Source organism: Cardiocondyla obscurior, linkage group LG25, assembly GCF_019399895.1.
Source record: "Cardiocondyla obscurior isolate alpha-2009 linkage group LG25, Cobs3.1, whole genome shotgun sequence".
NCBI classification, from domain to species: domain Eukaryota; kingdom Metazoa; phylum Arthropoda; class Insecta; order Hymenoptera; family Formicidae; genus Cardiocondyla; species Cardiocondyla obscurior.
In genome coordinates, this window is record NC_091888.1 from 662,642 (window position 1) to 681,957 (window position 19,316).

The 19,316-nt window shown below is 42.1% G+C and overlaps 2 protein-coding genes across 11 annotated transcripts in view; one reads left to right on the forward strand and one right to left on the reverse strand.

Annotated features, from left to right (window-relative positions):
- LOC139111863 (uncharacterized) overlaps positions 1–18,581 on the reverse strand; it is a 150,000-nt gene extending 131,419 nt beyond the window's left edge. For 2 of the 5 annotated variants that reach the window (XR_011547289.1, XM_070672430.1), the window contains exons 1-3: positions 16,612–17,195; positions 16,008–16,517; positions 15,787–15,828 (exon numbers count right to left, since the gene is read on the reverse strand). Coding sequence is in view for 4 of the 5 variants with exons in the window: in XM_070672430.1 (XP_070528531.1) it covers positions 15,787–15,828; positions 16,008–16,226 (261 nt within the window). In the remaining variant the exon portion in view is untranslated. Of the gene's footprint in view, positions 1–15,786; positions 15,829–16,007; positions 16,518–16,611; positions 17,196–18,401 lie in introns of those variants that run through there. The other 3 variants (XM_070672432.1, XM_070672431.1, XM_070672433.1) reach the window with 3 other exon arrangements.
- Positions 1–19,316, forward strand: part of LOC139111861 (protein amalgam) — a 159,361-nt gene that overhangs the window by 134,641 nt on the left and 5,404 nt on the right. For 3 of the 6 annotated variants that reach the window (XM_070672422.1, XM_070672424.1, XM_070672423.1), the window contains 4 exons: positions 8,167–8,377; positions 9,766–9,825; positions 10,743–10,893; positions 11,839–11,999. In XM_070672422.1, the coding sequence (XP_070528523.1) occupies positions 8,167–8,377; positions 9,766–9,825; positions 10,743–10,893; positions 11,839–11,999 (583 nt within the window). The remainder of the gene's footprint in view (positions 1–8,166; positions 8,378–9,765; positions 9,826–10,742; positions 10,894–11,838; positions 12,000–19,316) is intronic. The other 3 variants (XM_070672426.1, XM_070672427.1, XM_070672428.1) reach the window with 3 other exon arrangements.

Below are 19,316 nucleotides of genomic sequence, written 5' to 3' on the forward strand. Positions count from 1 at the left end.
TTTACTTTACCGTCTCTCCGCAGCCGCCATTACTATGTCACCGCGCGGCGATATATCCGAAGAGAACGTGTGTACGTGGCCCGCGTATCGACGGGCGCGCGAGTCTGTCGTGTGTGACGGTCTCGGGGAAAATTCGCGGGAAATGTACGATTTATAGAGTAACGTGCGCGCGTATGTGTGCGAATAAGCTCGCACGGTCGCAATCTATCGAAGAGTTTCCCGCCACCGTCGTGCCTGCTAATGCAACAAAACGGCAAACAAAAAAAAAATCGAGTTACCCGAATAAACGGCAGAGGCGAGCACGTTTGATTTCTCGCGGTAAATTATTAAATTTTTTCGACGCCCTCCCGAAACGTTGCCCGGCTGAGCAAAAAACTTCGCTGGGTCCAGCCGTCGCCGTCGGTCGCTGATGAAGTGAACAATCGAGTTCATTTCATCTTTAACTTGGGAACTGATTAATTAATCGATTTCGCCATATGCGTCGCGAATTTTCTTTATGTTCTTTACTGTTTAAATATTAACTCGCTTCTTTCGCTATTTCCATTTTCATATAAACTGTCTCTTTTTTACGATCGGCAGTCAAAAGGAGGGAGAAAAGAGAATGTAAAGCGGGAGAATATAAAATTTATCACGCCATTCGGCAATGTTATATATCATATTTCTGAAGCAACAATTTTCGACTGCTGCTCTTTATCCTCTTCTCTATATTTTTATTGTTGTTCTACATTCTTCATTTTTCATCTGCTCTCTGTCTTTCATTCTTTTTCTCTCTCTCTTTCTCTGACTCTCTCGTTCTTCATATCAGTCGCAGCAGTTTTCTACCGCATACTAGTGTTTCGGTGAAATTTGCATGTACCGTTCATTGGCCGTATGCCGAGGGCACGCAACCCTCCGCTAGATTTATACGCTATACGCGTGCGCATGTGAGTGCGATTTTGTGGAATTTTGCTCGCGAATATGAAGGCGCCGATGGGAGCCCGGCAAGTTTTACCGCGAACGCCTTCGAGCGTATTCTGCACGTATGGCGCGGTGCATGTTTATCAGAAACTATCCAGAAAGTTTCCCGCAGGCTGCGTGCGTTGATTGCTTCACCAGGAATCACATGCGAGATGTCGACATGCTCGCTTAAAAATTTCGAGCTCCCGATATACTCTGGATTTTCATTTCGTACCGTCACAATTCTCGAAACGATAAAATCTATCGCGGCTTAAAAAATTAATTTAAATTAGTCTTTACTTTAATAATATTAGAAAATATTCTTTTATAAATTCTTTTATTCCTTCATAAAATATTTATCCGTGCTTATTTTTTTTTTTTTTTTTTTTTTATCACTGTTATAAAATGATCGTGCTAGGTATATCCTATCGCTTTTCGTCCGGCAGACCTTACGGCGGCGCGAATATTCGTCCGGTTCTCGGAAAGATCGAGCCATAAAATACGAGGGATGATCAAGCGGCGAAGGGATAGCGGAAGTGCAATGGTGAGAGAATACGCCAGGTCGGTCGGTAAGAGCCGCGCCTCTCGACGGAATATATGACCACGAAGGAAAAAGGCGTCGTTACCGGAGGCTCATTAACGTGAACTACCCCCAAGACACCCCTAGCAACACCTTCGGTCCCGCTGTGTTACGTGGGGTGGGCAGTCCTCGCGTTGGAAAGAGGCGTACTGAACCCCAATACTAATTAGCTGCCGTCTCTTCGAGTGGACTGTTCGCCTGCACCACCCCGTTTTAACCCCTTTTCACCCTCCGATATCTCCGTCTGCTTTTTCACATTTTTTTTTCCTTCTTCTCCGTCTACTTGGATCTAACCCCAGCCCGTTTTCCAGATACTTTGCGACCTCCTTTTCGTTTTTCCGCCTTTGTCTTCTTATATAAACGTAATTTCAGTTCTTTGTAAAAGACATTTAATACCGTAATATCAAAATGTTTATAGATAAATGATTTCCGAACCACGTGTACGTTTTCAAAGTTTAATAAAACAACATATACCTAAAATTTAATTTTTTATATTTTTTTCTTTAGTTTTAAATACGAGTAGAGCGATTAAAAGAACGAATTTTTAAAGAATATGTTATTAAAAAATATCTATCCATTTCTAAAAGATAATTTTACTTTGTGCTGTAAAATCCTATATTTTACAATCTGTTTGAAAATCTTCTTATTAAGAAATTGTTCGTCCGTTTTTTTTTTTTTTCTCTTTTTCTTTTATCATCTTGTTCCTTCGATCCTTATCTTTTTTTAATATTCTCCCAACTTACTTCTGACTATCCAAACATAATTTCGTTTCCTTCAAAACGCTATCGTCCTCTCTGCTCTCTTTGCTAATTCAATTGGTTCTTATCTCCCGTGTTCTGTTGCCCAAGTCCTACTACGGACGTCTAATCGAACCTATCTCAACAACCTCACTCCCTCAAACAGCTTCGTTAAATTCTCTTTCTCTTCTTTACACTTGCCGAAACCGCTCCCACCTTCTCGTACATCTTCTTTCAGAACTGTTTCGCTTCCCTCCCTCGCGTCTAATTCAAACTCACCCTCCGCCGTGCGAGTTTTCCCTCTACTTCTCATTCGCGCCTATTCCACGCTTCTTATTTTCGGTCTCGGTAAGCGAAGCGATGCGGTAGATAGCGACTAACAATTCGCCCGGAGCCACTTCGTTAAAAGAGAAACGTTTGTTTCGGCGCCGATCGTTCTCTGTCCTTTTTACGAAGCCTCCACGAGAATTTGGATTCGTGCCACGCCTAAGTGTCTTTCGCCGAGAAAATTCGTTCGATCCGCCGACATTAGTCTCGCCTCGCTTCGACAGCTCACTTTAATAACGCTTTTTTTTTCGTTTTTAATCTCTTTGCGCAGTTTTGCATTTGTTACAGCTTGCGTTTTATAAAATTAAACTTTTTTACTTTTTTCTTTTTTTTTTTTTTTTCAAATACCTTATTGATCGCCTTTTATATATTCTCTCAAATTCCCCGCATTATACTTCCATCTTGACTTTCGTGTCAAAATAATGACGCGCCTGAAATTGTCCATCAGGCTATCGGTCGGCCGTTTACAAAGTGTCAATTACGAACTTCATTTTCCAAAATCAACGTACCGCCGATGCTGCAGCCCTGCTCGTCAAGCAGATTTCCGAGAAAATTCAACATGAAGATTGTCGATAAAATTAATTGCAAAACATTACGCAAACAGCATGTCCTAATAATGCGTTAATTTGTTTACATGTGAAATTCGATTTAATTTATTATCGTGGGTGGGAGCTTTTCTCGCTGGGGAGAAAACGGAGTCGCCGCGACGAAATCGGAAGACACGGGTGAAAAAGAGAGCCTGCTAAAGGAGAACGGAAAAAAGGAACGCGGGTGGTCGATGGGGTATTCAAGTAATGACGGTGATAACGACGGCGACGATAATCAATGCCCGTCGCGGTCCGTGTCGAACGCGTTTCGTCGCGCTAACGGCGATGACGAACGACGCCGCGCGGCCATTAAATTGATACCACGCGCTAATTGGTACCTCCAATTTCTATCGCTCAGTACACCGACTATCGCGCGATAAAATAATCGTGCGGCTTGCCTACCAGCCGATGTTGCTGCGCCCGCGAAACGATTCGCGCGCTGCGGGCTGTCTGACAATTTCGCGAGTGCGTCATAACAGTGATCAATGCGGCTCTAGTACCGCGATAGTGGAATCTTGGTCGGATGGATTTCGATAATGTTCTGCCGCACGTATTCTAGTAATATGCCTCTCGCTACATTTGCACGCAGATGATACGTGTCCGTATAGTTTCGAGCATGGAGATAAAGGACGAATTACGTATCTTTAATTTTTGTTAATACGAAATGTTCGCGCGTATTTCACCGGCGGCGTATAACAGTTTTACATCGTGAAAAAGTGACGCTGGTGACGTATACACGTGCCAGAATGAGCTTCGCACGTATCAAACATTTACACATCATTACGTTTAAATTATGGGACTTCTGGATATTTTTTTTTCTTTCTTTCTTTTTTTTTTCTTTTTTTTTTTTTCTTGACATTTCAGATGACACGTATGGGAACGCAACGAAAGTGTCAATGCCACCATTAAAAAGTGACGTAAATGGATTATGTCGGAGTCCTTTTTCTCCTCTCGCCTTTCTCTCTTTTATTTCACTTGCGCCAGTCGATATTGTCGCGCGTCTGTTAGTTCGCGCCCAAGACAAAACCGACCGGATACAAACTGTCTCGGCCAAATTGATCGACATGCCTGACTGCCTCCCGAGATCCCACGAAAACTCGAGGAAGCAAGAAAAGGAAAGGGAGTCGAGCTTCAAACCAGCACGCCGGCCAACTTGCGCGAAAGTACGGCTACTTGTATATCGAGACTCCGTAAATAGAATTTATTTCCAGGTCGTACATGAGCGATACGATACATTTGCATTCTTCGGCAAGTCATTACCTGTCCTCGCGATGGAAAAGGGACTTTTTACATCGTTAGATTGCAATAAAAGTCCGAAGTATATTCGTAATAATTTTTTGACTTTTCAACGGTGAAGAAAACATGTTATTCGAGCTAAGGGGAATAAAAAGGAGGTACGCGAAAGAAGATATGGAAATTTTATGGAAACGTTTTTACATAAGAATCAAATGGAGTTCGAGAAACAAATTATTATGTTCCATGTTCTGAATATCGTCTTCGACGGGCTCCAATCGGTTGTTTCATTATCGACGAATAAACGTTACGCATATCAATTGCAGGGACGTTATATAAGAGAAGCGCAACAACAAAGGAGTACTTTTCACAACGCAGTAAGATTGACGGGTATTTGTTGTGTGCTTTGAATACGTTTCACTTTGCGCCAAATTGCATCCGGTCTCAGTTGTAACGCGCGTGTATAGTCGGCGATCTCCTACCTGGTCGCGAATTAAAGGGAAACCGAGAGATCACTGAACGGCGAGCGCGTGAGTCAAATTGCCGCATAAAGCGGATGCGTTTTCAAGGCACTTTGAGCGGGTTGACCTAAACAGAAAATGGCGAATCTTCGTGACGGCGAGGAAAGGTCAAAGCCACTGAAAGCTCGGTTACCGCCGGTTACCGCCTGGCAAATTGCGCTTGTAGATGTTTTATGTACCGCCTAGCTCGCCGTAAGCTTGCACTCTCCCTTTTTCGCTAGCCGGATATTTCTGCAGGATGCAGGGGAAAACAAGCAAAAAAATTCCGGAGAGGAGCACGCGAGAGAGATGCTGCCCCGTCTTGTTCCTTTCGCTATTCGTACGCGCTGATTTCTAAGCTGGCGCAACATTGCAAGCGCCGTCCTTTCTTGCCACGTAATTTCTCTTGCCTGCGGTAGGAAGAGCGAGACGTTCTTGCGCTTGGAAATTGTAGGACGAATTTGGTTATCTCGCTGCAGATTGCGTCGATTGTTCTTAGTGACGTGTCGTGAAAATTTTAGTTCAATTTCGGGGTAGTTTGGCGCTGATAAGACGATTAAAAATGCACCTGCGCGCGATTTCTATCTTCGATATTGTATTAAAAGATATTCTACGTGTATTAATTTACGAGTAAAAGACTTTCTTCCTTTTTTTCTTTTTTTTTTTGTACTTTAATTGAATGCGCTAGACGTTACTCATTTATTTATCATATTACTGTCGTATTAAAGTGACACGATAATGTGTTGAAGACGTAATATTTTTGCTCTCGTGATCTTAGTTGCAAGTAGGGAGTTCGAAACTATAAGATTTCCGTAGCTAAGTTACGAAGGATTTTGACCCCGAGGGGCCAAACGTAGGGAGCCGGAGGATATTTAATTTTCCCCGACGGAGGCACGCTAGAGATATAAAAGGCGCGAAACGATAACTATAAAAAGAAAGAAGAGAGAGAGAGAAAAAAAGGAAAGGTCTAGCTGATAAAATAGATAAGTATACGGGGGTACGCGAGCGTGTTTCTAATTCATGATTAAATGAGCCTGTTGCTCGTTTAGCTGATTCTTAAACGGACTACTTACGGCCGCTTGAATTTACTATCGATTTAAAAGATAATCTTCGCTCTAAAAATTTTTTTAATTAAAAAATATAAAAATGAATACTTTCTACATGAAAGAAAACTGTTTTACGCAATAAAATTTCTACATTTTCTTTTTAAACAGAAACATCAATTTATGTTTTTTTTTTTTTTTTTTAAGAATTATTAAACCTTTCAATCAAAATAATATTATTTTACATACGTATGTTCGTATTAGAATGTTTTGTGCGGAATTAGCACACGGCAGATGTGGGATCGCGAAGTGTCTCGTCTCCCTCTCGCAAATGAGAAATTTAGGAGCATTTAGAAAACGATAATAGAAAATGGCATAAGTTCCCAGTTGTCATATATAACGCGCTAAGACGATTGGCCCTTATCAAACCGCTTAATATTCCGAACTTCGTCTAGCTAACGTCACCCTTTCGAGCGCAAGGATCATATCACGGTTAAACCGAGGTTCCAGAAATATGCGATGGAGGGGAATAATTAATGTCGGGGTGTGAGAGCAATTCTCTATTCGTAAAGAACATACGTTTAACGATCCGCCGTCGCTAGGGCTGGAAGTCTGATAGCGCGAGTTGGCCGGGAACGGTCGAAGGTACCTTGTAGATGTGCCGGTCGCAGGCACGTACTTCTATAATTGTTGGGGTGGTTTGGAGACAACCTTTAACGGTCGTCTCAGATACTAGCCCCCGTGGGCCGGACGACCTAATGCGTTTTTCCAATCCGGGCCGTTATACGTGCGCCATTGCTATCGATTAAACAATATCGACGTTTGCGTCAGCGTGGAGCGTGCGGGAAGTTATTCGGGCGATCCAACGGAACGATTCGTCGCGATCGTCTGGCAAAATTTCACCCGGAGTCGAGGGAGCTCGGGGTTTTTATATTGAACTCGTATGGCGTCTCTTTAAGAGGGGGGATACGTCGCATAATTTACGATTGAATGAAATAAAGATTGAAAACGGCAATTTATGTGATAATACATTTCTATCCAATACGGGAGAGATGAGTGAAATTGTTATTCAATCGTGGAGAAAAAAATAAAAAAAAAAGAAGAAAAAAAAGATATCAGATTTTGCTAATAAAATTAGAATAATTCTAATAGGGCAATTTATTCTCGGGGCGAATGTCTGAAATATATATAACTCGTATCTTTTGATAATATCGCGTTCACGGCGTGATAATCCACAAAATCGGAAAGGTTAAACCGCGGAAACCGTTTATTATCGTGCTTAATAGGCGGTGCTGTAAACCACGAAAATGTAATACCTCATTTGTAATGCCATACGCGCTGACATATATGCATCAAGCTGCAACAAATTTCAGATTATACTACAATTTTGATGTAACGGTGTGCTAATTCAGTTATTATCGCAAGCAACGTGCTTGATCGATCAACAATTGACGATGAAATCGATAGAACGGGAATATTTATATGTGACACGGCGCGACAATATTTAACGTTTGCGCGGACGAAGCGTTACACATTACGCGTGTTTGCGCAGAAAGCATTATAACAATGGCCGGTTGAACCGATCGCCGGCGCATTACACGCCTTTGTGGCCACGAAAGTTATTGTTAAATTCGAAACATTTCCTACAGATTGACAGCTAAACTAACTGGAAATGCACATCGCTTTTTAAAGAGAATCGGACAGCAGTATCAGGAGTTAATGACGGACGACATAATTGATCAAATAAATGGATAGTTGGCTACCGATTAACCGAGAGTCGATTAATCGTGCTACCGACTAATTGCCGTCATCTGATGAATTGAGGTCGACTAGATCCGATCGCTCTTCTCCTGCCGTTGCTTTTACTTCGAAACGTATCTTCTAAATATATTATATATATTTAGAGCAGTGCAGATTATTACTCTCAATTTAATAAATTGAATAAATTGTACAATCAAAATGTGAAAAAAAAAATAAAATAAAAATAAAATTTCTATCTTCAGACTAAATTTACTAAACGTAAACAATTTTTCTTAAAAGTCGCGACTCATTTATAATCTTTCTTCGTCTTTAAATGCAATCCATTGTAATTGCGTGCGCAATAATATTTTCCTAAGCAAATGGGTGTGCAATTGCGATAATCGTATCAATTATTCAGATCGGCAAATCGATAGTCGGAGCTCGGATGGATAGAGTCTAATCGAGCATTCACTTTGCTTGTAGATCTCCTGGATACGTAAGAGGGATTTGCATATCCTGACGTCATCGACCCTCGCTTACACAGGGGACGCAAGATTTTCCGTTAAGCACCCCGAATCATCCGACGAATGGACGCTGAGGATCGAGTACGTTCAGCCACGGGACGCCGGGGTTTATGAATGCCAGGTTAACACCGAACCGAAAATGAACTTAGCCTTCATGTTAAAAGTCGAAGGTAAAATCAAGAATCGTAAAGCATCTAGAAATTCACTGGGTAACCCTTTCGCAGGTCGCTTAACTTGAAAGTAAATCTACGCGAGCTCTCGAACAAATTTTTATTTATTTTATAAATTCCAATCATAATATTAATTATATATTGTTGTAATAATATGTTGAGCTTCATTCGTAATTCCCAGATTAACGCTCAGCTGTTTCAATTAAAGCGAGCGAGAAACTGTGAAAGGGTTAAATTAGTTACGCCGTTGTAAATATATATTTTGCGTAATTTACGATAGGTGAAAGAATACCTGAACGCTTTCGTAAGTGTCTATCACCTGATTGATCAGGAATGACACCGCTGGATAAATCGAATACGCACCAGCATGATTAAAGTGATTAATGCTTCCGCTTGCATGTCTGTCACGTGAGGAACATTCTAAAGTATCGATTAGCTTTGTTGCATCTATATCTCTGATTGAATAATTGCATAATATTGCAGTTACTTTAATTACCAATTACGCACAGTATCGATTTCGTCTTTCAATTTGCAAAGCATTTATATACATGATAAAATGCTGTAAAATATCTCAACAATAAAAAATTTTTTTTTTGTTGGCGCGTTGTTCGGGAAAAGAAACAATTCGCAGTAAATTGTAACATATAACATAATGTATAAATTTAGAGAAGAAATTATTTTTATACTCAATATTTTATAGAGATATGTGATGTGCATACATATATGCAGGATGTAAGGGTTAAAAGTACAGAAAATCGAAGAGATGTAATAACTGATCTCTGAATAAACGTGCTAAATATTAGAAAAAAAAAAAAAAAAAAAAAAAATTGTTATATATCGTGTTTACTAATTGCAACCGTTGAATGAATGAATTAATAAACGCACAGTGGTCGACGACAGTGAACAAGAATGAGATTAGAATGTCAGCCGTCAACGAGAATCATTTCTGGCATCCATTTTTTGACGCAGCCAACGGAATACGATATGTATTGGAAATATTACGCAAAGTGGAAGCGTCAGTGTCACGCATGTGTGTGGATATTTTAAACATTTGTGAGATTCGTTGAAATATAGGTACGTGACATTCATTTATCTTTATTCATTATTAATACGCAGCATCCAAAGCTGTCGTTCTAATTCCATTTTTATTTTGTCGTCGGTAACCGTATGTTTGTTAATTGATTAGGTACTCGCCAAATGATTAGGATTAATATAATTTTTTTTTTTTTCCTTTTTATTTGGAAGTCAGCTATTACCTCTTCGACTTTCGTTACTGTTAACTCTCACAGTCATTAGTACTTTCAATATTAATTCAATTCCCAGCCCTCAAAACAGTAGATCTTGACGAAATCGATTAACTCGATATCTTTTCTGTCCTCCCATTCCAGAAAGTGCCCCTGTCCCTGCCATCACCACACCAAACGCCACTCACCGGACGTTCAACTCAGGTTAGACTCACGCAACGAGCAGACTCCTTTTCCAAGCTATTGAGACTGCCGACCGTTAAAAATATCGTTTACAATTTAGTTATCTATATACCGTAAAAGTGCATGAACGTTTTTTTTTTTTGCGTGTGTATTTATAACCGCTGGATGGATTTTATTCGCCGGCCAGTTGAGGTAATAGCATGAAAAAGGTGAAATACGGACAGCACTCTTCATTTAGGCGCCATTACGTTCTGGACTGTCTGGCGAATTTTTTTTTTTCCCCTTTGTTTTTTGCACAGATACAACTGACGCTAACGCGTGCTAATTTTCCGCCCTAATATTGCGAGTCGTAAATATACCACGCGTTAAATGTCCGGTGGAACAATGTTGAAGAACCCTTTTTGAAACGGCGGAAACCCAATGCCGAACGTAATGAAAATATCTTTCGCGCAATATTCGTGCTCGGCCTCGGTTCATTTGTAGATTTTAGCTGTTAGCGGCAGTCCGTCGACTTCTAGTTCTACGTCTTAAAATTTAGAAAGTATTTGATTATCTTCAGCCTGCCCCTTCATGATTTCGCATGGTTCTTTTTTTGCACGTGTTGTAAAAATCTATGTAATTTCTTTTAAACACTAGTTTATTTCTTAAATTCTTTTTGCATCCGTAATATGTTTATCAATTTTAAACTTAGGATTAATCGATAATATCAAATGAATGATAGTAATTAATAATAATCAACCTCAATTGTTTAAAAAATTGAAGAGAACGAAGTAAGCGGAAAGATATCTCTTCTATTCTTCTCTAAAACTTTAATCCGTGCAAATAATTTTAGTTATCGATAAAGGGCACGGATTGAATCGATCGCAGCTCGTTATTTAACGCGAAAATAAATACGGGGGCGGAATATTTAAGCGTGCAATTTCTGACGTGTGTTACAGCTGCCCAGGCGACGATCCTGGGACCGGAAGACGTCTACGTGAAAAAGGGTAGTACGATAAGCCTCACGTGCGAAGTAAATATACGAAGTACACCGCCCAGTGGTGTTACCTGGCATCACGGAGCGGCCGTGGTGGATTTCGATAGTCCCAGGTACATACAAATCGCAGGAATTGAATTCGTAGCTTTGCGCTCTCGTACATTTTTTTTTTTTTTTTTCCGTGCACTCATACACCCGCACGCGCCCGCGTTTTTATTTGGTATTGCTACTGCTATCACGCGACCGGCGGGGCAATGTTTCACAAGTTGCTCCGTCTCGGCAAATGAGGAGGGTGGCCTCCTCCTCGGTCGAGTTTTTCGGGTCGCCACTTTGCGGTATCGCCGATCGAGCGGAAGGCATTGGGGCACCCTACCTTTAATCTTTTCGTCGGCCCGTCAACTCGGAGGGGATCATCAAGAGTCGAAAAAGCAAACGATCCTTGATCCGGCAATTTGGCTCGGGATTAGTTCAGATAACGCTTTACGCGAAAAAATGTCAAAGTAGTTTATATTCTCTCTTTTTCTCTCTGCAGAGCGAGATGTGTCATTTATTACGTATTTGAAAAAGTTCTGAATTTTTTTCTTTTATTTTTTTTTTTTATTTTTCCGAAATGATATAATTTTTCATCTTTTGAAGCTTTTTGTTCAACTAAATATTCCCTATTTTTGACCGACGATTTTTTTTTAACGATTTATAGCTGTAATATCTTACGAAGAGAAATTCCGTCGATAATCAACAGTCGCCATTCATTAAAAAGCAAAAAGGCAAAGGATTTTTCTAAATGTCTAATGAATAAAATCGTTTTTGTCGCATCTCTTGGCACATATCAATTTTACAGGCAGATATCCGATGCAAATGAGCGTTTTACTTGCATTTACTTGTCAGCGGGTGTTCGCCAGTTACGAAGAAGCCCGCGTTATCATTTATGTATCACGCGCGTTTTTTGCCGAGATGCTCTGTTCTGTAAGCTGCGCTACCTCCCTTTCTGTAGAGAGAATTAATGATAAAGTAGCCATGTGTGTGACGAGAACGGCGCCAAAGTATCTGCGATAATTCAGTGTACACCGCAGGGGCGGGGTTTCCCTGGAGACGGAGAAAACGGATACTGGGACGACAAGCAGACTACTGGTGACACAAGCCAGATTGACCGACAGCGGAAATTACACCTGCATCCCCAGCAACGCGAATCCAGCGAGCGTAATGGTCCACGTGCTGAATGGTAAGCGAATTTCTTTTTCTTTTTTTTTTTTTTTTTTTTTTATGACAGACTTATCCGGGGGCCCATCATCCCTCGCCTCTCGCGTCCCTCCGTCCCGGATATTCGGATACTCGGCGCTGCCTTAATGACATATCGCGATAGAAACGTCTGAATATCCGCGGTTGAAATTTTCAGATAACCCGCTGCTGCTGGGAAACCTCTCCATACATTACGGGCCATTATCTACCGAGCCGGCCCCGCATAACGCGGCGATAATTTGCTAAATTTTCAACCGAACGCGCTCAAATTACGTGACGAGCTTTTATTATCATTATTATTGCGGCAAGTATAATAATTACCTATCGTTCGACGCATTTTAATAAGTATACGCACCGCTTTAGTTGCTACCTTCGAAGGCGCGATGAAACAATGCGACACGAGTTACACCGGCATGCGCGAGAACTTCGATAACGTTTAAACTAGAATTCTACTATTTTCAAGATCAATTAATTTCTATTCAGCAAACACAGCACGCCGCATAAGTGCAAACTAGACTCGCGCTCGATAAACAAAGTCGGAGACAAAGTTTCTCATCGGTTTACGCGTTTCGCGATACAATGCAATTTGCTTGCGAGCTAAGCGAGCAACGAGAACGCTCAACTGCCAACATTTTATTCGTACTGCTTTAACATTATTGAACGGGTCGGCGATGTCTGTTTTATTACTGCAGCGAAGTTATTGTCGAGCAAGATTGAAAATGAGACAATTGATTCACTTTTTTCCCTATTCGCATGAATTATGCGGTGTTTTTTGTGTCACGTAATTCGATATACCATCGACTCGATATAGTCGGTGTGGTATTTTCCTTTTCTTCCCTTTTCTATTTTTTTTTTTTTTTTTTTTTTTTTTCTTTGCACGGAGCGGAAGCACGCGCGAGTTGAGCCGAGTTGCTGCATCATGTGCACACCTTTCGATAAACGTCGCGTGCACATGCACATTCAAGAGCCCCATTGCATGCAGAAAAATCTCCAAGCACCAACGTATAAACATTTCCACGTCGGCATTCTTGTAATATCGCATTTTTACATCCACCATATCGCTAGATTTGATCAGAGTTCACGGTTAGCCGCGCTGTTTTCGATTAGAGTGCAACCGAATTTGCATAATATTCGTTTCGCAAAAGAAATTCGCAGTTTCTCTATCTATTTCTCTTTTTTTTTCCAATTTTTAATAAGCTTTCTCGGTCGAACGTGCCATTACGTATTAATTCGCGTATTTTATTCATCCGAACCTTTTAACTTTACTTTTACGTAAATAACAATATCGAAATGCATTTGAAAAAGCTCGGCGTATTTTATTTCGCTTTTCCTTTTTTTTTTTTTTTTTTAGCAGCGGCTATTTTTAGAAATTTAGAACGTCACTCTTTTCATTATTGTGCGCGAGTCTTTCGAGGAAAATTTGTTCAATAGGAAGCTTTCGTGGCAAGATTTTCCAACAGAATTGTGTTGGCGCGACCGACAAATTTCACATCAATAAGCGCTCGCGTATTCACGACGCAAGTTCGGCGACAGGAAGCTAGCGGGCTCCTGAAGTGTGACATTCGAAAAGGGACGGCATGCGTTCATTCATCAAGTATCGAAATCCCCCGTCATAAAGTTTGACAGGCTCGTATATTGGAGTCGCAGCAAGCACTCGGCGCGCGCGCTGCACGCATACTCTCGCTTTTGATCTATTGTCAGCCGGCAGCGCTCGCGATAACACATGTAATATCTTGTTCGGCAAGTTCACCAATCCAAGCTGTCAATCATCACGAGCATGCAGCTCCGGCACGCGTCCCGCGGAACTCGTGCCCGAGCTGCAGCTGCTCGAAATCAGCATCTTTCGCGCCTACCTTGCGCAGTCAAAAAGATGAAATTTATGAAATAAAATTAACGTTAAATTTTTCTAATAAAAGCGACATATGAGTGACAACTATAAAAAATGATCTTAATATATTTGTATATATGCAAATTTGTCTAGAAAATATTTTATATAATTTCAAAAATTATTTTTATTTCATTAAAAAAACAAAACTTTCTATCTCCTTACAAAAGGATTAACATTTTAGTATTAAACATTAATACTTGGCACAGTGTAACAAAATTTTATTCTTCGGTAAAAATTTCAACTTTACCTGCGCAAAATTTTATTTTAATACGTAGCTGTCATAACGCGACAAAAGTTAAATATTAAAAAATTCATGTAAAATACTATTTCGTAATACGATTACCGAAATGATTTATGATTACGCGTGGCGGTGAAAATTGCAACATTTCAGTCAATTATGCAGTCCATTGTATTTAGAAGACTACACCGTTTTATTCGTAATAATGTAACCTGCTCGATATTCAATGTAAAAAGGACGGCATCGATATTCCGCAACTTTCGTCTCGCTTCATCTCGACACCGATGCTGCATGCGTCCTGACCGGCAACGCAATAAATTTACAATACCAGTGGTCTCTCTTCAGTCCCTGATTAAATTAATGTTTTCGAATTCATAGCATCCCACGTCGAGAGCTAGAAAAATCAACAAAACCCCCCTGGCAACTAGGCAACAGACCGACCACCGGCGAACGCCGCGCGTTTACACGGCAATCGAATTGCAGAACTTAACAAGCTTTCTTCGGAACGGTTTCCACGCAGCCTCGCGGTGCGCTTTCCACCCTTCGAACCATCGAGACATCGATCGCGCCCACTTTCGTCTGGAAACGCCCGACGAGCGCGCGGCGGCTACGCTCTCGCAAAGCGGCGGCCGCCGCCGCTTCCGGTGCGGGATGAAAATTAATGCGGCACAGTTCGTCTGCATAATTAATTTATAGGGCGCACCCGGTCGCCGCGGTCGGCGCATTGGCCATCGACGTTATTTCAAACACAGCTGATTACTCTGCAAAATTGACCGCAAATTTCAATTATTTCTCGATAAACCCGTACGCGACCCGGAGGCTATCCGTTCTGGCACGTACTATCTGCGCATTAACGCAATTACGCACGTCGACCGTGCCCGCCCGTCGACATTTCGAGTGTCGGCCCGGTGTCATTTTTCGATAACAAACTAGGTAAACGCGGCGTAACGGTAAACCCCGCCCGATGAGATTTTCAATTTGCTCGTAAATTGCGACCTCGCCGAAGGGACCGGCTACCGCGTCGCGGACCTGCCACCGCCCTTGTGTCGTCATATACCGTCGCCGGACTCGTGATTATCTTTATCGCCACCGAATGTTGCACGCAACTCGCGCCGATATCGTCGTCATAGAACGCGAAATTGTTGTTTCCCGCTCGAACGCGCTGCCCGCCGTTTTCCGCTGTTATTGCCGAACGAAACGATATTTCATTTGCAACTCGTACAAGCGTTTCGGTACCGCGCCTTACGTACATTACATTAAGCGTTATTTCTTCCTGTCATGACGCGGAACTTTAAAGTAACACGTGAAAACTGCGTCGTTGATTTTATAAATCCATTGGAAACATATTGCCAGACTGGTGAAATACGACATAAACGGTATTATCGAAAGAGACAAAAAAGATGGATTTGTACATATCGATTTGGATTAAAAATCGCCAAATTAGAAGCAACACCCCTACAACCTAACCGTTATGCTGTTATATCGCGGAGATTTTTTTAGTACAATTAGAAAAATAATATGCATTATGATTGAATTATTTAGCAGTTTAGTTAAACCTTTTTTTTAATATTCTTCAGTGTGCAAAATAATTTTCCCACCCGAATGTTCTTTTATATTGTAAGAAAAAATTATATTTGGACTCACCGAACGATGCGCCGCAGCAGCGGAGATACTGCTTCGATAATCCTGTAACAAACAAGAAGAAAATTAAATTGTAGACATGCTGAAAATATTTATTGGATTAAAAAAATTTTTTTACGTGCTTTTAAGTAAATTATTAATTAAAAAAAAATTAAAAATAAAATATTTTTATCACGGGTAAACCAAAGCTATTAATTTTATTTATGAAAAAAAGTGATGCTTACCTTGGGGTTGCTCCGCCGGGGCAGGATACCTCTCCGAGGCCTCCTCCTCCTCTCAGAAGCCGGTCCTCCTTCAGCACAGGTCACTCGCGAATAACCCGAAGAAATTAAACTCGCGCGACCCTGAACGACACTCGCGAAACAAAAACGACGAACCACCAGCGGTTCGTTTTTTACTAATAATAGCGGCGAGTACATGTTGACTTCTCCAGACTGTAACATAAACAGAAAAAGAAGTGATTAGATATATGTACATATATTTTTGAGACATATTAAAATGATGCAGAGATCGAAGACGTATCGCGTTAAAATACTACTCGGTACGGAATTACCTTTTGATGAGAAGCCCAAAATGTCCGCTCGCAGCGTGGTACGACGTGTTGTGCGTCGTGTCTATGGCTTGACTCTCACTTTAGGAATGTCGCGACAAGGCCAAGCTCGCCGCTCATCTAGCCGCCAGCCCATCATTGTTTGCATACTTCTGACCTCGAGCCTCAGATACAAGTCACTGTGCTGTAAAAGAATTTCATGCTTATTATTCTGAATATTATTCAATGTCTCGCGAGTTTTGACTTTCGATTTTATGAAATCACGAAATAATACTTACTCTTGAGGTTGCTCTGTCGATGCTTCCTGCCTCTCCGAGGCCTCTTTCTTCTCTGAAGTTGTTGAATGCGGGGCCGAATTATGAACGACGACGGCACGGTTGCGTCTCTTCTCGATTCTTACCTAAAACACACATATCAATATGTTATAAAAATATATTTGTACGTACTCTCCTCGTGATAAATATTTGACGCGTATTAAGACTCATTGGCTACGTCGCTATCGTGCACAGGGTACTTACAATTATATCGCAATCCATCCATTATGCGTGAGCCTATGTTCCGCAGATCCTACGTCGGCGCTTGCAGAGAACAGAGTAAGGTTAGGCGGTTGCGCTGCCATACGTGTCTACGTGCCGAAATCGAAGTCACGACTGACTCCGACCAAGCGCACTCGAACTTTGCACATCTCCCTCACTCTCTAGATAGATTAACGTGTCGTGAGAAATTTGTAGGTTACGCGACCGACTCGGAGAACAAAATATAATAAATCGAGGAACAAACTCACTTCACGATAACGTAAGATGATCTCTAGTGCTCCATGTACAGAGAGGATGGACAGGAGAAGGACCTTTCGCCCAAGTTGTACCGCAATTCATCCATTATTCGTGAGCCTATCTTCCGCAGATCCTACGTCGGCGACCGTCGAGGTCAGAATAAAGTGAGGCGGTTCTGCTGCCGTACGGGCAGCCGAGCTCGGAGTCATACGACCGAAGGTGACCGAGCGCGATCGAGAGCGCCCGAGCTTTGTCCTACATTGCGTGAACGTATGTACCATCATTCCGAAGCATTTTCGTTCTCTCAACTTGTCGAATGCGAGGCCGGATTATGACGACGACGGCACGTTTGCTTCTCTTCTCCGATTCTTATCTGAAACAGAGAAACGTTTGTCTTGATTAATTAAGCATTCATATCAACGTAATATCAAAATATATTTGTACGTACTCTCCTCGTGATAAATACTTGACGCGTATTAAGACTCATTGGCTACGTCGCTATCGTGCACAGGGTACTTACAATTATATCGCAATCCATCCATTATGCGTGAGCCTATGTTCCGCAGATCCTACGTCGGCGCTTGCAGAGAACAGAGTAAGGTTAGGCGGTTGCGCTGCCATACGTGTCTACGTGCCGAAATCGAAGTCACGACTGACTCCGACCAAGCGCACTCGAACTTTGCACATCTCCCTCACTCTCTAGATAGATTAACGTGTCGTGAGAAATTTGTAGGTTACGCGACCGACTCGGAGAACAAAATATAATAAATCGAGGAACAAACTCACTTCACGATAACGTAAGATGATCTCTAGTGCTCCATGTACAGAGAGGATGGACAGGAGAAGGACCTTTCGCCCAAGTTGTACCGCAATTCATCCATTATTCGTGAGCCTATCTTCCGCAGATCCTACGTCGGCGACCGTCGAGGTCAGAATAAAGTGAGGCGGTTCTGCTGCCGTACGGGCAGCCGAGCTCGGAGTCATACGACCGAAGGTGACCGAGCGCGATCGAGAGCGCCCGAGCTTTGTCCTACATTGCGTGAACGTATGTACCATCATTCCGAAGCATTTTCGTTCTCTCAACTTGTCGAATGCGAGGCCGGATTATGACGACGACGGCACGTTTGCTTCTCTTCTCCGATTCTTATCTGAAACAGAGAAACGTTTGTCTTGATTAATTAAGCATTCATATCAACGTAATATCAAAATATATTTGTACGTACTCTCCTCGTGATAAATACTTGACGCGTATTAAGACTCATTGGCTACGTCGCTATCGTGCACAGGGTACTTACAATTGTATCGCAATCCATCCATTATGCGTGAGCCTATATTCCGCAGATCCTACGTCGGCGCTTGCAGAGAACAGAGTAAGGTTAGGCGGTTGCGCTGCCAAACGTGTCTACGTGCCGAAATCGAAGTCATGACTGACTCCGACCAAGCGCGCTCGAACTTTGCACATCTCCCTCACTCTCTAGATAGATTAACGTGTCGTGAGAAATTTGTAGGTTACGCGACCGACTCGGAGAACAAAATACAATAAATCGAGAAACAAACTCACTTCACGATAACGTAAGATGATCTCTAGTGCTCCATGTACAGAGAGGATGGACAGGAGAAGGACCTTTCGCCCAAGTTGTACCGCAATTCATCCATTATTCGTGAGCCTATCTTACGTAGATCCTACGTCGGCGACCGTCGAGGTCAGAATAAAGTGAGGCGGTTCTGCTGCCGTACGGGCAGCCGAGCTCGGAGTCATACGACCGAAGGTGACCGAGCGCGATCGAGAGCGCCCGAGCTTTGTCCTACATTGCGTGAACGTATGTACCATCATTCCGAAGCATCTTCGTTCTCTCAACTTGTCGAATGCGAGGCCGGATTATGACGTCGACGGCACGTTTGCTTCTCTTCTCCGATTCTTATCTGAAACAGAGAAACGTTTGTCTTGATTAATTAAGCATTCATATCAACGTAATATCAAAATATATTTGTACGTACTCTCCGCGTGACGAGTTTTCGGCGCATATCAAGACTCGTTTACGTTGCATCAGCCATCTTACGCGGAGCACTAACGTGATGTTGCGCGCGAGAGTCGCGGACGCCGCCAGGAAGTTACTGCGGCTGCCGTAGGTCCGCTCGGCGCCACATGATGCGAGGCCGGTCACCGGTAGAGAGAGAGAAGATGCACGAGAAAGATGGAAAGTAAGTCA